Here is a 21,951-nt window from a genome sequence, read left to right on the forward strand (position 1 = left end):
GTGGTTTATCCAGGTAAAATTTTTCCCAGTGGTGCATATTTCTCTCTCATGCCTTTCTTGCGCGTTATTGCAGGCTACAAGACATGTCGCCAGCAGCCTGTCTGTGAGCAAGGGACGTCAGTGAGCTGAGGTGGCCCAGGTGTCGTGTCTCACAAACCAACACAATATATTTGATACGGGCAAAGCTGCTGCCATCTACCTGGGGTAAAAAGTTCACGTGTGCCTTAAAGTAATTTATGGCTGGGGCGCTTCATGCCTCCATTGTTTTGCCGGTGTGGTGTTTGTGGGTTCCAGCCGGGGTCAGGGCCGCTCAGTGCCAGGCACTGTGCAAGCAGGTTCATCAGCCCATGCCCACAGAACTTGCAGCCTGGTATCGTCCCCTCCCGAGGAGAAGGTGTGCCGTGCCTCGGTAAGCTGTGGCAATGAGACCCACGGCTGCGGAGGCTCGGGGCTGCACCTCGAGTGCCCTAACAAGAGGGACTCTGCCTTCCTGAAAAACAGGTTGTCCTTGTGCTGACGGCAAATATTTGCTGTGGGGTGGGCTGGAGCTGCATTTCTTCCAGCGGCATCCCGCCTTCCCCAGCCCTGCTTGCTGCTGGTGAGAAGTGCTTATAAATAGTTAACGCTGTTATCTAATTCCTGGCCGAGCGCCAGCGGCTGGCATCACTTGGCTGACAGCACGCCTGAAAGGCCCTGCACATTGTACCGCGTTTGAAGGTAAAGCTGCTGTTGGTTTAAGCGGGAATTAAACAATTACCGCATCTTAGTTCTCCCCACCTTCGGTGGATTGACTCTATAAATTGTCAGCCTGTTGACATTTTAATGTGAATTATGTCATATGGTATCCCCTTTGATTTCAACATGCCTCAGTTTGTAAATACACGAGCCTCTCAAAGGGTTGTGGTTAGCATACACGCAGGAGGCCTCGGGGTTTTTGGTGGGGAAGGAGCGCAGCGCTCGTCTCTCTCGGCAGCAAGCGTGCCTGGCACGGCGTCTTGCAGCTCTGCTGCCGGAGCTCCCGGCACGTGCAGCCACGGCTGCCTTGGAGCACCCGCGTCTGGTGGGGCTCCTCGTGCGCTGCAGCTTTGGGCAGCCCCGAGAACACCCGGCAGGGCTCTCGCTGGCAGCGCATGGGATGCCGGTGCATCCTCCAGCCGCCCTCAGTCTGGGGTCCCTCTGCATGGGGCTGCTTCCCTGCCCCCCGTGGGGCAAGAGCTGCCCGTGTCTGCAAGGGGTGAGGACTTTTTCCTCTCCCCATGGTTGATGTCTCCAGGCCAGCTGCAGAAGCCAGGGCAGTGCTGGTGCCATGCAAAGACTCGGCACTAGCCTGAGCTCCTGCTGGCGATTGCTGTCGGGGTGCAGATCAGCTCCTCGGTCAGGAGCAAAAAGAGAGTGCTGGTAGGGGAGGAGCTGCGCGGTCATGCCAAAAACTTTTTGGGAGGTGGATTTAGCTAAAAGTAGCAGAACAGTGAAGGGGGTAGAAGGAAGAGGCAGGAAGGGCTTGTGTGCATGAGGGGGCTAAGGCAGGATCACATCAAATACCCACTTGATGTGGGGCTCAAGCTGTGGCAAAGCCTCTGGGTGCCGCCTGGGTCACACTGCGGGCAGGGAGGTCCTGTCCCCTTGTCTGGGCTCCTGCTGGCTCTCCTTGCAGCTTTTTCCCTCTCCGGCTGTCTTCCTGTCCCCCAGTCTGTGCTGCAGAGAAACTCCTAATTCAGCAGGTCCTGACTTTTTGAATCGGCCATCCTTTCTTTTTTGAAACTGGCTCAAAGTGTTGTAGTTTTCATGTATGTGCCAGGGGAAGGAGGATCCTTAGGCAGGGTAAGCAGAGGAGTGAAGAATAGCTGGGAGCTCTCCTGGGGTGATTAACGCCTTCCTCCCTTCAGGTAGGACTTGCATCCTCACCAGCAAAATGCCTGAGGTGTCCCAGTTTGAGAACTGCTGATTTAAATTGTAACACCCACAGCGTTTGTGGGACTGTTCCGTAACTCCAGGGATGTTGCATATGGGTATGTCACAGTAGGACCATGCTTGTACTTCTGTGGGTGGTTGCAGAGTGTACCTGGTTGTGGTACCTGCTGATGAACCCAGGATCGATGCCTGTAGGAGGAGGCATGAAGAAGGACAGTACTCTCTAATAGTTTTGGCTTTTGACCACCAGCTGCATGCTAGAAATGGAGCAGATGCATGTGCTGTGCTAGAAGCCCCCTGGAGAAGACCGGCTGTCCCAGAGCTGGTTCTTGAGCATTCCTTGGCCATAGGTGGGGGAGATTTAAAGACTTTGGAGTCCTTCTGTAGATGGTGTTTTCATGTCATGGGGTCTGTGTTACAGACAGCTTCTGTCTGCCCGTGCATTTCCTGTAGTCCCACAAAGTGAGAACCCTGCTTTTATTGTTTTCGCACCTCCTTGTTTTTGACTTACCTGGGTGTTCTGGTGTATGCACTGCGTTGCCCAGGTAGACCTATTAAAATAGGGCTGGGTTGGGCAAGTGGATTAGCAAGACATGAAACCCGCATACTGGCCTCTTGATAGCATACGCTAACCCCAAGCAAGTATCCTCCTCACCAAGCAAGTATCTTTGCAAAGAAGTTAATCCCACATGGTCACAGAAATGAGAATCCTAGGGCTACTGGAGTAAATGGAGTTACATGTGCAATTTAATAAATGGGATTTAGAAATCTGTCATCTCTTCACGCTTCTCTGCCATGAGTGGACACTGGTCCCAAAAAAGATTTTGCTGCTTCCATTTTATTTCTGAATTGCAGCAGTCAGTAAGTACTCCTCATGCTGATTAGTGCTGCCTTCACAGCATTTATCGTTTACGCCGTGTATGTCTCTACAGACTTTACATTGTGAATTGCAGATCCAGAATTGCTAAACCAAATAAATACTGTGCCTGCCTTTCCCCAGGAGTTTCTGTACCTGTATACAGCAAATACAAGTGGATGCAGATACACTTGAACAAAGGGAGCACCAAATAGCAGAGGCAGTTATCATCTCAGGTTTTATTCTGTTTGCTTCAGTGTACTTTTACAAGCTCCGTATTTTCCATTTTTGTAGTCTGTCTTGGAGGGAATGGCTACAACTAATATTCAGAATGATTCTGGTCTCTTGTAGATTCCTTTACAGAAGTACACTACAATTGAATTAGGTTTTAGATACATATAGGAGATTTTGCACAAACACTACCACCAGTGTTACAGTTGCACCGAAAGCAAGCACCATATGCACTCGGGCAGCTACAGCTTCACGTTCCGTAGGAATCTAAACAGGTCCAGGCACTGAAAGCCCTCCTTGCTGTTCGTGTCATGCTCAATGCTGTGTGAGCCACGGGCTAGACAGCAAAACGATGCGGGGGGAAAGGATTCTTCTCTGTTCTTAAAAAACAGGAGGGGCCATTACAGTCTGACCTTAAGAGAAGCTGTGGTATCTTACCTCGTACTTTGAATTATGTCTCAAACTTCTGCTTTCGGTTATAAAATCTCGTATCAGAAATTCCTAGGTAAGGGACAACTTGCTGTATCCTTTTGTTTTAACAGTTAACAACTGAGCTGGTTCAAAATACATGCACCATTTCATGTCTGCGTTTATTTAGCTTCGGGTTGTGAGCACTGGATTTTGGTTTGGCTTTTCCTAAAGATAAAAGAAACCTTTATTACGGGAAGCTTCACGTGCAGGTGCTTGCCAACCATGATCATATTAGTTGTTGAATTTCTCATGGATGAGGTAAAACAGTTGAACTGAACTCTCACTGTAAGGCTTACTTGGCTCTACCCTATACCAAGGATATAAAACTAGGAACGACACACAAAAATGAGACCCATGTTTTCAGCATACCAGGGTCCACCACATCCCTGGGAGCAGTAATCTTGAAGCCTTGCCTGTTTCCCAGTTGTCTCAGCAATTCTGTAGTTCAGGATGCACGTCTTGGTGTTAAATGCAACGTTTCCCCATAACATTTTAATGTCAAATAAGCCCTTACACCTTATCTTTATGCTGGCAAAGCTTTTGCTGGGAATTTTCTGGGTGTCTTTTCATGTTATCGTGAAACTGATAAGGAAAAAGAACGGGGGAAGGAAAAGACTGTCACTTGGGGGATTTCTACTGATTTGAAGGAAACTTTGGGTTGTTTTATATTCATCATCAGGACTGGAGCACATTGGCTAGGTAAAGGTTTTTAGCTGCAAATTCAGTTTATTTTCAGAGCTGCACAAAGCCGTTTTGTCCTTCAGACAAAGCCCCGGCCAGTGTGCGGGGTCCGCAGCCAGTGCGGGTGCGAGGAAAAGCACAGGAGAGCGAGTGGGATGCTCTGACCCTGAGCGCCTGTCCTCGGTTCCTGCTCTCCTCGCGTGCCTCAGCATCTTTCCTTGGGCTTAAAGTGCTTAAGAATGAAGACTGACAGCTAGGGAAGGGGCTGCAGGTATCTCGGACTGTCCCTTTTGTTTCGGGTTCATTTTGCTGTTTGCATGGTGCTAAGATGGTTGTACCAACAGTGCCACCAGATCTGTCAACATCCCCTGGCTGCTCCCCAGCTCTGTACAGCTGTGCCTGCTCTTATTTTTGTGGCAGTGAAATGCAGTTTGTTTAATTTCTGCCCTTCTGATAAGGACAATGCCTTGTGTGGGTGTTGGCTCATGATGATGGAATGAAAAGCAGAAGATCTGCTGCTGGTACAAAATATTGACCTTTTCCACTGAGAGGCTTGGAAAAGTCTGTGGCAAGGACGGGAGGCTGTGCCAGCGCCAGCCTCTCAGGGTGTCGTGAGGGGAGGTTGCACTTACCATACCAGTGTCCCTTGGGATTATGGAGACAAATTGCCCCTATTCCTGGCAGTCTTGCAAGCTAAGAGCCTGTTGCAGATGAAGTTAGAGCAGCAAACCCAATCCATTCATAGGCTGCAAACTCCTCAGAGAACGTGTATGTAATGCGCAGCCAAACAGTTCTCCTGCTGTAAATTGTTATAGGTCATTGACGTGTCCTTTCTGGTGGAACCCAGGTCTGCGACCGTGTGGTGGGAACCATTGCCTGTTCAAGGACTGAGGAAGTCTTCCTCTCCAGTTTAGGAGAGGCTGTAGTTGGAAGGCTTCTCGTCACCAAGAACTGGGTGGCTTTCCTCACACGGTAGTTGCTCAGTGGTGTGGGGCATGGAACAATTGCCTGAATTTATATACGCAATTCCAAAGACACATCAGTGTCTATTCAGTTCACAGAAGCCATTGCAACCATCTTAAACATAGAAAATATCGGTCTTCAGGTTGCCTTAATCCAGCCCTTTGTGCGCAGGCATTATTATAGTTTTTAATTATAAGTATTTCCATACATATTTTTCCAGTAGGATTCTTGCCTCATTCTGTGAATGAGTAATTATTCCGTTTCTTTTTATCTTCCTCTTTCATTACATTGCCCCAGGCTTTGTCTAATACAATCCAAAGCTTTCACTGAATGAAGAATTATTTATTTTCTCATGGGCATTTCTGTGGTGCTCTGTGTTCTGTTTGTGTGTTTCACGGACACTTAATGAACTTACCTTCACAGCGCTTGTCTGAAATCAGATGGTGCTCCTGTCCTTGTGTTTTGGGTATACTGCAGCACAAGAACTGCATCAAAGGCTTGGCTGCCCAGCTTGGTGCCCAGTCCTGCAGTCTACACCACTGGAGAAGGGCTGCTCTACTGGGAGGACTTCAGTGGCTTAGTCTCACTCTACCAATTTTCATTTTACCTTCCAGACTCAAGGTATATTATGTATTTCCTCCTACCGCTTCCATTCTCTGTCACACTAATTCACCGCACCTTCCTTTGGTTCTCCCTCCTCCCGTATCACCTGCTCTTGAAAATCCTTATGTCATCTGGATCTTCAGACTGTCACAGCTGTGCCACCACCACTGCCAATGTCCAGCTTTCCTTTTGCTGTAGCACCTTATAACATGCCCCAGAGTGCAAGGGGTGCCTTGTCTTTGTCCAGGACTCCTCTGTGTCTTGCCGTGGCCCTGTAAGCCCAGCTCAGTCCGGGGCATTGGATAAAGAGAAGGTTGATGCTGTGTGGGATGCTGGAGAAGGGAGCAGAGGCTGGTGATGATCCTGATGACCTGCCTGTTGAGGGGCTACCATTGTATGCCACAGCAGGTGGCGTTTTGGAAGGGCTGATGGCTTGATGTCTAGGGGAAAGTGTTTCTGTGTTGCAGGTGTGCTGTAGTGAGGCAGGAGGACAGAGTTCTGGCTTCCATTGGCCAAGGTTGCGTGGAGTCCTCTAGTGGATTGGAAAAAGTGGAAAGCATTTCTCACAAATGTTTCTGTGAGGACTGAACCAAGGATGAGCTTGGTCTGTTGTTCCTAAATGCGTCCTTGTTGGCTTCTGTGAGGGGAGGTTGTGTCATCCATCTCTTCGATATTGATATTCTTCGATTTATGGAGAGGATTAAAAAATTGTCTTGTGTATTGTTGTTGTTATTGTATGGTTATCTGTTGGGATTCAATGTGGTACATTGCTGTAGGAAGTTATAAAGAAGCTATATGAAAACAAGGAAATCTTCAGTCTATCATAGCGCTTGTAACTTCTCTAGAGATAGATGAAACAATAAATACTGGGCGAGGGAAGTTAATCTGTGTCTGTAGTATTTTATTAAATAACGTGAACTCAGTGTGGTTTTCTGCGGCTGGTTCAATTTCCCACATGGTTTTATGGAGCATTATTACAATGGTCCCTTGCTGCGCGCGTGTCCGCAGGAACGCTGCCCGTGGGCTAGTGGCAGTGGCACCCTCCTGTCCCTGCAGCGCCTCTGGAAGGACCTCGCTTCCACCGTCTGCCTCTAATTTGCTGCTCGGGTTCTAGCTGAAGTCGCTGGGGCACCTGGAGCCAAGCCAGAACACAAAAGGACTGGGAAGGGATTGCTGGAGGGGCATCAAGCCTCTTGTCCGTCCTTCTGCGCGCCGAGAGCCGGCTGCCCTCAACATAAAGGGGGCCGCTTCTCATCGGGCCACTTCCCTCTTTGCAGGGGTCTGCTTGTGCCGGTCCCCAGCGTACGCGGGTGCCTCTCGGCTTCGGGACGTGGTGAGGAGTGCAGCAAGTGGGAAACGGTCTTCAAGCTTTTTCTTCAGAGAGTGGTGGTTTCTTTTCTGAAAGGAAAAAATATGGAGAAAAAAATACAGTTTTAATTTAAATTCTTAAATTCTCTCCACACGTACAGAGAAGGTTTCGGGTAGTTGTTTTAAGTCTGAGGCAGCGTTAACAACACAAGACCGAGTGTGTGTTACGTGCTGTACCTTCGAACACGCAGAGCCTCCTCAGAGATCCCTCGCGGTGTAACATATGGATCATTCCTATTGCTGCTGGAGGAAATAATACATCACCTGTACAGATAGTCCTAGTCTTGTTCTGTGTTACGGAAAGCCTTCTTCAATCACTCAACAGCCATATAATTACAATATGGACAACAGATTTTTATCCTGCTGTCTTTTCAGGTTTCCCCCAGCCCTTTTTATTATATAATTTGCCTTTTATCTAGTGCTTTTCCATATTTACAGGCTGCTCCAGTTCACCTGAGTGTTCACAGCTTAACAACTCACACTGAACTTATTATTTTCAAGTATATGTACAAAATACGTTAAAAAAGAAGAACGACCGGGTACTGGGATTGTCGAGCCTGCTTTTGGTTACTGTCTTGTCCTCACGTTTGGCTGTTCTTTTCCCATTTCTTTTTCTAACCCTGGGAAAGATAAGGCTCCCCGAATTCCTCAGCTCTTGGCTGTCCCCAGCACTGAGAAAGGAGTGGACAGGATGACCCAACCTCCTCAGTGACGTTGCTGAGTCACGGCAAAAATTTTCTTGCTGGTTTTATAACTTCGTCCTGTTGCTGTCCATACACTTTGCAGGCACTGCTTTTAAAAACAAAGCACAGCTTTTCTGTCATATTTCTCCAGGGATGACAGCATCCATGGAAAATAGGAAGTGACAAAACTGCATGTTTTCCTGAGGGGCAAAGTGTCATCAATTCAGGTTTTGGTTAACTCTCAAGGCTGCAGAAGAACCCCACCATCGCCAAACCACTGTGCTGCTCTGCAGAAACTGCTGTGTGAAGCTTGGCTCACGGTTAACATCCCTCACGTCCCTCATGGTAACAGGAGTGTTTATTTCATGTGAAGTTTATTGGATTTAAGTTTGTCAGAGGTGCCCAAGTGAGTAGCGGTGGATGCCCATGCGGACCCACAGGGCTGTCGTGGGTCCTGCAGCAGAAGCCGTGGCCGGAGCGGGAACACGCAAGGTTGAGGGCAGCGCTTTTCAGAACAGCTGATAGGAAATGTATTCTCAATTGTGCTTTGTTTTTATCACTATAATTAGCAAGATCAATACACACACTCCTGTATTCATCTCCACATATAGCAGTGCTTACGCCTGTGCCTCCCTGGGGAGGACTGCGAAGATTTCAGGGATCTGGAAAATTCTCGAAAGTTGCAGTTGCCCAAGAGTAGATCGGTTGTGACTGCAGCTCTTGTAATGCAGCGCTGGGAGAAAAGAAAGTTCCAGGGCTGTAGGAAGGAGCCCAGGTGCAGTGAGACCTTTCTCTTTTCTCCCTTTCTTGGCTGCTCAGCCAGGGGGTAGCGTAGTGTCCGGCTGTACGAAGGGATACCCATGTGCTACCAGAATTAAATAATACAGGTGGAGAATGGCATCTCTGACTGCTACCTTCACTCCCTTCACATCTCCTCCCTCCCTCTGGAAGGGTTCCAGCTGGCCTGCCGTCGTGCTTCCTCTGGCTGCCAGTGCCTCTGCTGGGGTGGAAGGGGATGGCCAGCTCAGCTGGGCAAGCACGGGCTTTGCCATGCACTTTGTTCTTCCTCGAGCGTAGGGGAGGAATCTTAGTGGTGCTCTTATACTTTCAGTGGTCCCACACAGGTTTTTATCTTTGGGGATCTCTTCTAACGAATGATTAATTAGTACTTTCAAGGTCTATTGCACAATTTAAAAGGGGGGGGGGGTGAATACAAGTTCAACCTTTCTTACCTCTTGTTTTCTGTTAATCTCTGTCGGTTTTTGCCCACTGGCCCTGGGGGACTGTGAATATGTGGGGATGCTGCTCATCGCAGCCTGCATAAACAATGTCCTTGTTAAGAGCTGATCGGCTTAGCAAGGCCCCATGAAGAAGTTAGCTGCCAGAGCCGAGCAGAAGCTGGGACTGTTGCCTCCCTCTGGGCTTTAGCCCCTCCTCATTAAGCAGGTCCGGGCTATTGATTGGGAGCTTGTGTTTGGAAGAGTCTTACTTACTCCATGCATTATCTTGACAGATTGATCAGACCTGATTGAGAACCTCTTAAAGGAACGAACAGCTGTAATGGGAAAGTTGGACTCTGTCATCCGTTAGGATGATTCTGGGAGCGAGAAGAACGAGGCTGACATCTTGGAGCAATTGTATTTACAATTAACATGGCTGAAAACGATTGCCTCTATTGATCCCCCCTTCCTGCAATTACAGCCCCATTGTTTACATTCCAGCACTTCGGTTATAAAAAGGAAATTCAATAATTATTGCATTATTTAAAGTTAAAGTGCCACAGAGTTTGCTGGCTACGCTTGCTGGTTGATTTAACGTTCAGTAAAATCCATGCTGAGCTCTCCATCTTTAGGCTGAGCAATATTTGGCTTTTAATGAGACTTCAAGGGCTGGAGGAGCAAACCCCATTTGCTAGGTGGCTTTTGGGGTCATTTATGGGGGAACCCAAAAGCGTTTCAGCACAGCAAGCACCAGCCTTGTGGCCAGCAGGGCCAGCATCTGTGGCCCATGGCCTCTGGGTGGGATCCCGTGGGGCCGGCTCCTTTCCCGTGCTGCACGGGTGATCGGCTGTTACTTGGAGACACCGAGAATTTTTGTGCCTCGTGCATTAGTACTGACCTTTCCCCAGGTCTCTGCTCAGCTGCCCTGTGTATTGCTGTTGGGGTCCTCCTTGAGGAAAGTCGCTTGTTCTTGCTTCCCTCCCACTTTGCGGTGTTGCGGTCGGGGCCTCGTGGTGCGATGGTCGTCGGGGGCTCTGCACAGCCATGCTCGGTTCTGCTCGGCGGCTCTGCGCCTGCATGGGGCTCACAGCGTCTGCGTTGGCCCCATCACAATACTGGGGGCATTCACTCAACTCCAGGCAGGGTTGGAGGGCACGAAAAGTACAGGTTCAGAAGGGGAGTGTGGAGACTGGCTGTTAATTGGGGCAGTTGCGGTTTTTCAAGGTTTTCTGTGTGACTTGGGGATTTGCGTCAGGTATCTCAGCCTCTTTGGCGGGAGGGAGTGCTACATTTCCAGCCTTTTGGAAAGAAAAATAGAGATCAGAAGCAAAATGGTAAATCAAAATCCAGGTTTGTTGTGCAAAGTCTTGTCCTCATCTTGTGGTGGATGTTTTAGGGGCTTGGGTGATACTGAGGAAGCTTTAGCTGGAGGTGGGGGAGTGATGCTCACCATTAGGCTGTTCCAGTTACCACAAGCGAAACTGCAAAAACTTGTGGGCATGTGAGTCTGAACTCCACAGTCTGCAAGCTGCGCAGAGGAGCTGTTACGCAAGGAGCAGGAGAGGCTGGAAGGAGGGAAGGGTTTTGTAACGCTACTTCTTCAGAAGCAGTAAACAATCGCAGGACGTTGGTGGAATACAAAAGAGCGTAAGTTCATCTTTTGAACCTACCGAATGGAGAATCAATTTTTTCCTCCTTTCAAAACATCTGGGCCGTGGGGCGGCTGTGAGCGCACCAGCCCTTCCCAGCACATAGCCAGCATGTGTTCTCGCTGCGTGCTGCGTCCGCCCCGCGTCTCCATCAGCTCCAGGAAATTCCAGCCGGGGCTGCAGGTGTGAAAGGAGAGCAAGACGGATGGACCAGCTCTGACTTTTATGGAGTACTTGGAACAGACCGGGATCAGACAGCTGCATCCACATGACTTTCATTAAAAATTCAGATTCTTCTCTTCCAGGAATGTGTGATTTATCTCGTGCAGCACATCAGAGGCACGTGGGGGCCAAGAGACGCTTAGGAGGCTTCTGAGGTCTGCTGCAGGGTCTGGTCCCTTTCCATGGAGACCTGTAGCCTCCCCTCCAGCTCTGGTGTGAGGGTCGCATCTCGTCTATCTCCCCGGGAGTGCATTGTCACAGGAACAGTTCTTGCTGGCATGTGAAATGTTTCCTACCAAGCCTGTTACTAATTACCCATGTCTGATTTTACCCTAAGGAACAGTCAATCCCTGGGCATCCTTCTGTGCTGAGGATGTGTTCATAGTGTTGGCATGCCTCCAGCACCTCCTCCTGAACATGGCAGTGTGTGTTGGTGTTGGCTCTCACAGTAACCTTGTGTGGTTCGACATCTCACGTAACCTCTGCAGTGCTCCCCTGGTTCTGTGTGCCACCATGGGCTTAACGGGTCCCTCTGGCTCTGGGTGTCATCGTTAATGCTGGTCAGACGTAGGTGCTCGCAGGCAGAAGTAAGAGCGGTGCAAGTCTGCAGTGCTGCCCTCTTCCACAGCTTTTGTAACCCTCCAGCAGATTTTTGGCTCCATCTTCCTCAGCTGCATCTGTCAATTCTTTTAAATCCATACTAATTTTACCCATTCTAACAGAACAGCCGTTGTGCTGAGTTTGGTGGTAAGAATAGTGTTATATGTGGAAAAAAAACTCCTCCAAAGATGTTCAAGACTGATAACTTCAGTGGAGCGTTTCTTAAAGAATCTCTTGGTAGTTCGGTGGCCTCTGATTTTGTGGCAGGATTGTCCTGTAAGGTAAGAGTCAGCTGGAGAAAGTGATCAAAAGCGATGTGAAAGAGCTTTCTCCAGATAGCTTATCAATTATCCATACCACCACCTGGCCTCACTGAGCAATCAAGAGTTGGTAAGCAGAAGGATGTTTGTGTAAACAAGAGGGCGGTGGACTCGCTTTGACTGTCCCCGTCAGTGCTCTCGCACGGATCGCAGATGCCGTTGGTTTCAGGTCCAGGTCACCGCTGCGACTGGGGATGCTCTTAGCCAGCTGGCGGTGAGGAAGCGTTTTTCTTGTTAGTGTTGGTTCTCTGCTTGTTGCATGGAGTTCATGAGATTATTTTCCCACTTTGGGTTTTGGCCCCCAGGCCTGTTATTTCACCTGCTGCTTTCTTCCTACAGACACCTTGGCATGTGCGGGAAATCCTCGCGCGCCGGAGGGGCGAGCAGGAGAGCACAGGCTGCTTGTTGTTGGGGGCAGTTGTGGAGTTTCTGTCTACTGCTTGTTGTCATTTTGAGGTCTGCACAAGAAAGGGGCCATCCTCGGGCCTGCAGAAAGTTTCCTCACGTGTTCTACCGCTCTTTGTACCGTCAGGCATTCCTGAGGGTGGAGGTGGGATCTCACCACTTGCAAAGATGGTTGGTCTTCCAGCCAGCTTGCAGACCGAGGGCCTGTGAGATTTCCACTGTTGTCAGTGCAGGTTTGCTCCTCTTAGGGCCTTCCAAAGGGGAAGTATTATACAAGATGAAGTTAAAATTGCATAGAAATTGGGCCTTTTGTCTAATGAATAATAAACATCAAAAGCACAAGATAGTTCAAAGTGGTTATTGCGTCTCCCAAGTGAGCCAGGGTTACAGTTCAGATATCCCCCAGAACAGCATCTGACCCACTAAACATAGCAAAGAGGGTTTGGAAAATAACATTGTGCCTTCTGGCAACAGAGTGCCATAGGGAGGATTATCTGTTCACGTTACCGTAGAAATCGGGCTCTTTACATGGTGGCTGTAATCAACTTAATACAGAAGAGGTTTTGAGCAGATCGGGATTTAACATCTTTTAAAAGATATTAAAAAGTTTTTAGAAACCAGATTAAATGGTTAACATTAGCTACAGTAACACCTGCAAAGGTATTCAGCAGGAGACTTCGTTACTTGTGTAATAGTAGCAACATGGATCCTCAGTCCTGATTACAACAGTCTCGTCTCCGAAGAACGTAGTTTGAGTACATGGCATGGGGGTGAGGAGGACTGCCTGCAGTCAGATTAATACAGCTGTTGCATTAAATTCCATGATTATTGAAAAATACTGTGGGTGAGGCAGTGTTAGGTGGGGGAAAGATAGATGGTAAAATAAACAAAGTTCGGGGTAATATGAAGGATGAAGGTGGAGAGAAAGAAAAACTGAATATAGCGTCATTCCTTACTTTGTTTAAAAATTAGATTTCCATAGTCATACACTGTGAACATTCATTATGCTATTATATATTAGAAGAAAGCTATTCCAAGCCAGATGTTAGAGAGCGAGGGTTGGAAAGTCAGTCCATCAGTGCAGCGAAGGTCAGCTCGTCCCAGCGCAAGCGCGCTCACTTCTTCTCGTGCGGGCGCCTCTCCTGCGCTGGCCAGTCTGCGCCCTCGCCCTCCGCACCCCCTGCCCTAGCTAATGGCTGCACTGGGGGGCTGTGGGCAGCACTGGTGTGGACACCACCTGCGTGCAGTCACCTCTCTCTTCCCCCCTCTCGTATTCGGGGGGGGCAGCGGCTGTGCGCAGTGCGTGCCCCAAAGGGATTGACTGCTGTCTGCTGGCCCCCGGCGCTCTGCAGTGCGTATAAGCACAAGTTCTAATTTTTCTCTTGCTTATTTAAACTGTCTTTGTGTTCAGACCCTCCCAATTTGATGACTTCTCCAAGCCAAACCCAAAGGAAGGGGGAGGTCGATATGCAATACTCCCTAAACCGGCCTGAAATGCTCGGCGAGCAGTCTGGTGGGGCAGAGCCGAGTGCAGTTTGGTACAGAGTCACTCCAAAATAGGGTTTTCCTTGTGAGAAGCTAAAGGTGAGGCTCCGGCCACCGCCGGCAGCTGGCGGGGCGGTGGTTGGCAGTGCCTCCTCCGCGGGGCCGGGCTGGCGGCATGGCAGCAGAGGGATCATCTCCCCGACGGTTGTTCCCCAGCCCAAGGCGTTTGTTCGCCGTCCTGCTCCGATGCAGCTGTGCGCCTGGGAGACCACCCTGGGGCACGCAGGGCAGAGCCGCGGTGGATAGCTCTTCATGTTGAGATGAAATCACCAAACTGGGGGTGTTTGGGACTGGTGTTCCACAGGAGGTCTGTGGTGAAGGTCGGGGGAGGCAGTGCAGGGGTTATGGCAAATGGAGGAGACGAGGTCTCTGAGCAGGATCCTCCTGCGCTACTCACTGCGCCGTGGAGCAAGAGTGCAGCTTTGCCCAGAGACCTGAGCGCTTCCCAAATGGAAGATGGGTCAGATTTGGTTTGATTTGTGTTTAGGAATAGGTGTCGGGAGCAGTGTGGTGTTGTGCTGCGGTTAGTGTATGTACAGGAACAGCCCGCGTCCCCCTGGGAAGCTGTACTTGTGAGCCGTATGGTTTCCATCAGAGCGTTCCTCTGTCTGTTTCTGATTTAAAGTGGAGCTTTGACTAAACCTGATCAATATTTTGCATGCCATGCGTGAAGAACCAGATGTTGGAAGTTTCCTATCGTTGAGAGGGAGGGGGCAAACACCCCCCCAGACTTGCAGAAATCAATGTTCTCTGACAGAAGTTGGTTGGTTTTCCAAGGAACAATATATTCCTTTGATTTTCAAGTTGATTTGTCTTCTAACGAGGTTCTGGTTTAATATTTTGAATTTGTTTTCTGTGATACGGATAAATTCTCACAAGGGGAAAGCTTAACAGTATGATGGACAATAACTACACATACTTGTCCAGTATTTCATCACTTCCAGCAACTCACAGCCGGTACTTGCTCATCCATCGTGTTGTCTTATTCTGGCCTGCTCCTTTCCTCTGTTGGAAGACTGATGTGAATGAGGGGTAGGTGTGCGATGTCACATCGGGGGTGGACTTGGTGGTGCTGGTCTTGAATCCTCCAGCACAACAGGCAGGTGAAGCTGACCCACGCCGCACAAGGGATGTTTGAACATACCACACACGCACAGACTGAGAGCAAAAAAAAGAGCAGAAAATAAGACACATTTATTAAACTGTTTAAAACAAATGTTTTCCTAAAATCCCTCTTTAAATGACAGCGGTACAGACTGTGCCTCTGGTTCCCACAGAAATCATGTCCTTAATACTTCCTTGAACCTGTGACCAGATTTTTCTCTTAATTAATCACTGGGGGTTTCCTCTGCCTTCTCGCAGAAGCTGCTACTGAGCCCGTTGGCACTTTCTGAGCTTGAACACGGTGTTTGTAGGACAGGGACTTCCCCAACGCGCCTCTCAACTGACGGGAGACGGGGCTTGCCATGCCCCTTCTGGAGCGAGACCCCCAGCCTGCAGCGAGACGGGGATGCAGGGAGGTTTTATTGCAGAGGTGGGATCTAAGCGGGGCAGAGCAGGGCTGGTTAAGCTGGGCCGTGTGAGCTGGTCGCGTGGCTCTTGCGACTGGCTCGCTAACCTTAGCTTTTTATGTCTTAAGCCATTTCTCTTTTTCTAGCTCAGGAAGAGGGCAATGCATGCAAACAATAGAAATGAGAGGAAGAAGAAGTTCTTATGAGGGAAAACAGCAAAAAATCTTTTGAGGGCACCGGTGGGATTAGTGCCCTAGTGGATTCTTCAAATATTACAGTGAATTTAATTAAATACATCGTGATCCCAAAAGAGGCTAGTCTAATTAGCCAGATCTAGAATACATTTATTCTCTTCCCTCGCCCTTCCAATCAGAAGCCTCAGCATCAGCTCCTATCCTATTTTTAATCATTCCTAGACTCAGAGGGCTCTCCTTCCTCCGTGTTAGCTAAGCACACAGCGCTGGGTAATATGTGTCTTTAATCTTATCTTAGCTGTAACTGAGATAATACACATCAGAATTTTTACCAGAAGGTCCTGCCTGCACGTAGGCAATATTTTTTGATTGACAAACCTTGAGCTCCTGTCCAAATCACCTTACTTCTGTGTCTTAGTGAAGTGCGTGGCAAGGAAGGAGTTTCATAAGATGACCCAGAAGACTAGAAGGTCTTGAGATCAGACGGTAGGAGCTGGCAGGGATTATTGCTTAGCTGAAATGTTAAGCGTGTGGTGGAAACACCAAATGGGCTTCACTGAGGAGTCTTTCATGTCATTTGACTTTGGTATCCGTTTCTCCTCAACTTGTGATAAGCCCTCACTGTGGGGACCGGGAAAGTTACTGTGAACTCTCAGCCCTGCCACTACCCAAACTGAATGGAGAGAGGCTGTGCTGTGGCAGCCGACATGGCTGTAAGCCGCGAATTCTTCCCTCTGGTTTTAAGAACGAATTGCCGCATTCTTGGGATCTATGACATAAAACAGCTATTCGTTTCCCTAGCGGCATGGACCTCTATGCTAGACAATTGATAGATTTTATTAAATAATCAAGGTATAATACTGTCAAATTAGCTATATTGGCTGTGATAGCACAGCTTCAGAAGGTGACAAGATTTTTTTTTTTCCAAGTGCTAACCTCTTGCGGTGATACCCAGCTGCATGCTCACCATGGGCTTTTCAGTCTGGCTCGCTGTCACTGCCATATTCCAGGCCAGGCTGCTGCTTTCTTCCAGATCCAAGGGAGTAAAACCTAGATGCCAGGGAACGGAGTGCTGGATGATGGATAGGATGGCACGCGCTCCGTTTCCATACGCTGTTTCCAGGACCTCCCGATCTAATGGGTTCATTGTGTTCTAAGATTGCTTTGGTTTTATTCTTCTTAGTTTTCAATGAGAATTTATCAAATTTAATTTTATCTGTTTGACATGAAGTTGGATCCCCTCCCAGGATAAGCTTTAAATATGAAAGAATTAGCCATGCGTAGGTCGTGAATAGTTGTTAATGTTGGATCGGGTATTTTTTTTTTTCACTGAAGGAGATGATCTTGCCTATCTCGATTTTCGCTTCTGTGCTCATTTCAGTGTGTTACGTTTTTCTTGCTTCTATGCAGGAGAGTGCACGGTACCTTGAGAATAAACAGGCTGATCTTACTGTGTCTTTGTCGAAATGTGGTTTCTTACTTAATTCCCAGGTAGCTTTTAGTAGTTTACAGTGGACTAACCCAGGGAGACTGGAGATGATACAGGAAGTTCATACCTCTCTACTTTGTTCTTCACAGCACCTTCAGCATCACGAGAGCGGGGTTGAGGGTGAAAGCTGCTATTACCACTGTGTCCTCTGTAACTACTCCACCAAGGCCAAGTTGAACCTTATCCAGCACGTGCGCTCCATGAAACACCAGCGGAGTGAAAGCCTACGTAAGCTGCAGCGCCTCCAGAAAGGTCTCCCTGAAGAAGAGGAAGACTTGGGACAGATCTTCACCATCCGGAAGTGTCCGGCTGCTGAGGCTGGTGAGTGCTGCCTCCCTTGCATGAATGGGGTCAGGCTCTTGGCTGCTCTTCGTGGCAGAATTTGACTAGCAGTATCACACCCTCTGTGCAGTTTCATGGCAAGCTCGGTGACTGTCTTGTTTCTCTTCCCTGCTGTGGGGATGATGCTTATTGCTTAGCAATAATACGTTACGGAAGTCCCGGCTGCCCCGAGGTAGGACAAGACCCCTGTGTACCTGCAGTGTCCAGCATAGCTCTGCCTTATGGGGCTTGTGGGTGGTGGCTCTGAAGCACCAAATACTTACGCACGTGCTTCGTTTTGTACTTGTAAGTAGTGCCCTCACTTCCAGTGGGGCTAAATGCAAATTTGACATGTAGACGCGTGTGTATTTGTTCCGGTTAGTGTCTTAAACAGTGGAATATTGTGTTGAGTGTCTAAAGATACTGTCACATTTGGACAACTCTAACAAACTAGCGGACTATACTTTTGGTAGATACTTTGCAATGTGTCAAGTGATGTCCTGAGCGCCAATGCGAACCTGCCCCAGCTTCTTCATTGATTTCTAGTATTTCAGCCACATTAGATTGGGAGGAGGAGCTGGTTGAGAGGGGTGGGCAGGAGAAGGGGGCAAGCGTTTGTCTGTTCTCCGTGTCTCCTCTTGACAAGGTGGATAAAGTGAAGGGCTTGGACAGAGCATTTGCTCATACAGAAAGGACAGATAATAGGCAAGGGATTGCAGCTGTGAATCTAGCAAGAGAAAATGTGCCTTAAAGTGGGACAGATAGGCTACACAAAACAGAAATTGTACTTTGTTTAATCATTTAAAGGGTTAAGAAGTTTTTTATGTTAGGAAAAAGCAAGATCTCATGAAGTCCTCTTTGGAGGGAGGAGGAGGAGGAGAGCCTGCCTGAGTCAGCTGGTGCGTGTGCTGTCGGGATGTGAAGATCCTGGAGCTGGGGGGGATGCTAGTGAAAGCTTTCACAACCCTCCTCTGAACTTCAACCAGGACTTCCCTCCGTGAGTGCTGGTGAAACGGTCAAGTCTTACAGAAAAGCGCTCTGAAGAACTGGCATTCTGCAATTAATGCACATAGGGACAAGGAAAGTGATCTTAGCTTAAAGGCGTTGCGAAAGGAAAGCAGCACCAGCTGGAGGAGAACCCATGTGAGTCTTAGAAATGTCTCTTGAATTAAGACCTGAGTTGCACTGCTGTTATGCGTGTTAGTAACAAGGATCTGAAATACTTGCAAAGCACCCGGAAAGTAAAACAAGGGATTTTTCATTAAGAGTTAAATTCAGTCTCATGGAAAAAAGTGACCGATCTGTGAACTCAGCGGCCCAGTGGAGTTGAGGGCATGGAATATGCTTTCCCAAAGGTCACGGTGACAGTGAAAGCGTGCTGTGGTTGCCGCACCATCCCGGAGGGGACAGCAGCTCTTACAGCCGTTCCGCTTCTCTGCAATGCTCCGTTGTAGAAAAAGATTCAGATTTCGAAAGGATACGTTGACCAGTGTTGTATGGTGTGTGAGTTTTCTTAAAAGCAAAATGAACAGAGAGGAAAAACTATCTGTGCCCTTTTGTGATATACAGAACAATCTTGAAAATCTTTGTTTACTTTAGAAATTTTGTTTACTTAGTCTTTTACTTGAGAAACCTTATCTTTCCCTGTATGTCTGCCAGGATTATGACATTGCAGGTACTGAGAGTGCAGAAGCTGACTGGCTGAGAGAGAAAAGGATTTGTTGGCCATTTTTTTAAAAATATATTTTTTTTTTAACTAAAAGGCTTGACGAGTCGCTGAAAGGAAATCTCTGTTTAAAAATATTTTACTGTTTCAAATGGCTTGAAATAATTTCCTTTAAGCTTGTTGGTTCTTCAAGGAAAACTGACAGTAAACAAGACACTAAGAATTCCTTTATCATATTTTATTTCAAAGGTTAAAAATACAAGTAAAAATAAGACTCTCTAGAATGCAAAGAGCGGGCGGGGGGGGGAGGGGGGAGAACCTCTGCTCTGTTTTGCAGGTCACTTTGACCTGAGATACTTAATTTCAAGCACTCTTCCAGCCCATTGTTGAGCGAGACTGAGCAGGCACATCTCGCTGGCGGCCGCAGGCACGAGGCACCGGTCCGGTTATCCTTGCAATGATGGGAGTGGGGTTTGGGTGAGAAGCTGCAGTACCCCCGTGGGGGAGAACAGATGCTCTCATCTCCCATTTATTCTGATCCCATTATCGTATCAAAACATACACTGGAATATAAAGCAGGGTGGCCCAGTTGCCCCAGGCCAGCAGCTGTGCTGAGGACATGTCCTGAGGGAAGGTGCGTCAGGATGCCGCAAGCCAGAACCAGGTAGCCCTGGCAGGTGCCTGGCCTGGTGCCTCCGCTCCCGGACATCGCCCAGCACCCAGGGGTGCTCCTCGCAGCAGGCAGGGTCAGCCTCTTGCAGGGCACAACCGTCAGTTGTTTCTCGGCTTTGATTTATTCAGTGTAATTTCTAAATGCGTAAAAAGAGCTGCCTTAGACAAGCTGATCCTTCCCTTTTTTTCTGTGATGTTTAAACTTCCAGTGCTATAAAATGCTGCTGTTATTTATTATTTAGCTGGCTGTTGTTATTTTTCAGTAGTTCTGGGTGTCAGGGATGTGTAGCAGGAATGAGCATGTACCTAGGCTTAAATTCACTCTTCTGACGTGTTTGTTTTTTCTTGGTTTTGAACTTTGCCGGTATATTTGGCCGTTACACCCGTTCAGGAGAGCAGCACGTTCTGCTCAGTGAGGCTTTGCTGACAGGTCTTACCAGCACGATGCTGCCAGCGTGGGAAACACTCTTCCCTCGTGGCAGGGCTGCACTTCAGATTTGCAGCTGGCTCTCTGCGTTTCTTCCTCTATAACGTGATGGTGTCTCTATTGTATCCCCATTTGTTTCTTATTGTTTTTTTCTGAGGGCAAGGTGGACTTTCCTCTCTGCCTTTTGATGAGAGTCTCTGGTGATAGCGTATAGCACGAGAAAGCCTTCCCTGTGTTTAAGACACCTTGAGCAAAAGCGCTTTTCTGATCCGTGACACGTCTCTGTCAGGGGGCCCAAAGGGATACTGACTTTTTTGCTGGTTTGCCGCATTACAAATGCAGTGGTTTGTTTTGATGCTGCTGTTACTCCTTGGTAATCATCGCCCTGATTCTCTCTCCCTTTCTAGTTAATTATATTTGTTTTGAATTCAGTTTCCGTACAGATACAATATCAGCTTGCTTTTTTTTTTTCCCCAAAGTCAGTCCCCTTTTGTTATCACTGTTCTTTCTGAGGACTCTTAAAACATTTCAGTCCTTGTAGCTTTTCTACCTTCCGCAAAACTCCTCCCTGGGAGGGTGACCCAGCCCTGGAGTCCCCGTTCTGGGAGATGCTCGAAACCCGATGGGCGAGGACGAGGCCCTGAGCAAGACCTTGACTAGCGCCTATCTTCTCTCCCTGGAGAACTGCAAGTGCTCAGGGCAGGGCTGAACTGGCAGAAAACCGTTCCCTCCTTGTGCCGGTCTGTTTTCTTGCTGGTCTGGCTGGCCAGCTGCTGGTTTGCCGCAGCAGTAGTGTGAAACATCATCCCTCTCCCCGCTCTTCGGTCTGGTGTGCTGTGACCAGGAGCAAGCAGGCATGAGGGATCACGTCGTAAGGGGTCCTGAGGTTCCAGGGGATGGTGGGGTCCAGCAACTGCTGCTGCTGCTTCCAGGAGAGACCCCTGGGCCAGCCGTGACCCAAGGCAAGGTCCTGGCACACAGCAGCCACGATCGCTACTGCTGCTGGAGAACTCTGTGGGTTTTTTAGAAATGCTGAAAGATTCTTTGTTGCTTTTTTCTTTTCCTAGCTTCATCCCCAACTTTACATAAAACTGCTGGTTACAGTAATGGAAGGTAACTCAGCCTCATACTCTGTGTAGCCTTGGGTTAAGTGGGACTGTGTAGACCGAGCGTGTGGAGTTGCTTTGTTCCCTGTTCCAGTCCGCCCCGTTTGCTCTGTGGCAGGGAGCAGGTGCCGGGGTTAAACGCCGTGCCTGGCTGTGTGTACTCGCTGGTGTGTGCAAGCATGTAGGAAACAGCATTGCTGTCTCTGGGGCGGTGCGTAGATATTTGCTTGTATAGATGCATCTCAATCTGTTGGAAGAGAGTGTCTGATCATACCTTAATTAGTCCTCTAACAATCTACAAAGGTCAGTGCCAATTGCCTGTTCATTTACATTTGTAATTGTGATGGTTCTTGATTGCACATTAGTTGCAACTCATTCCCTCCCACCCCGCAGAAAACACATGCAGCAGCCTAAGCAACAGCCTTGTAGACACAAGGACCTTTGTCTCTGCTTGTGCCAGCAGCACAGCCTTCACTGAAACTTTTGTGTCTTTTATGGAAGAGAGCTTTAGAAGCTACACTCCGCTTCCAGTAAAGGGATGATGAAGTCATTGGCAGGGAAATTATATGGACATCAGGCAAGAAACCCAATCCTCCTTGAACTGGATAATTAAAGACAATTAAACTTTTCTGCTTGCTCTGAGAAGTGTGCTAATTATGCAGGAGACAGGGAAGTGGGCCCAGGCTCGATCATTCAGCTGGTTTGTTGATCACAAAGAATACAGCTTTAGGGGTGGGGGTTTATTTTCCTCTGTGGGGTATTTTTGGACATCTATTGCTGTAGTATCTGGGCTGCTGCCACTGCACATGTCAGCCCCTTGCTGCAGAAGCATCTGTA

General features: G+C 48.4%; 1 protein-coding gene across 1 annotated transcript in view; it reads left to right on the forward strand.

The window, feature by feature from the left end:
* Window positions 1-21,951, forward strand: part of ZFHX3 (zinc finger homeobox 3) — a 113,364-nt gene that overhangs the window by 19,725 nt on the left and 71,688 nt on the right. The window contains exon 3 of the mRNA XM_082489282.1: window positions 17,012-17,243. Coding sequence (XP_082345408.1) covers window positions 17,012-17,243 — 232 coding nt within the window. The remainder of the gene's footprint in view (window positions 1-17,011; window positions 17,244-21,951) is intronic.

The sequence above is a fragment of the Vanellus vanellus genome, assembly GCF_965231255.1.
Source record: "Vanellus vanellus genome assembly, chromosome: 12".
In the NCBI taxonomy this organism is placed as follows: Eukaryota; Metazoa; Chordata; class Aves; order Charadriiformes; family Charadriidae; genus Vanellus; species Vanellus vanellus.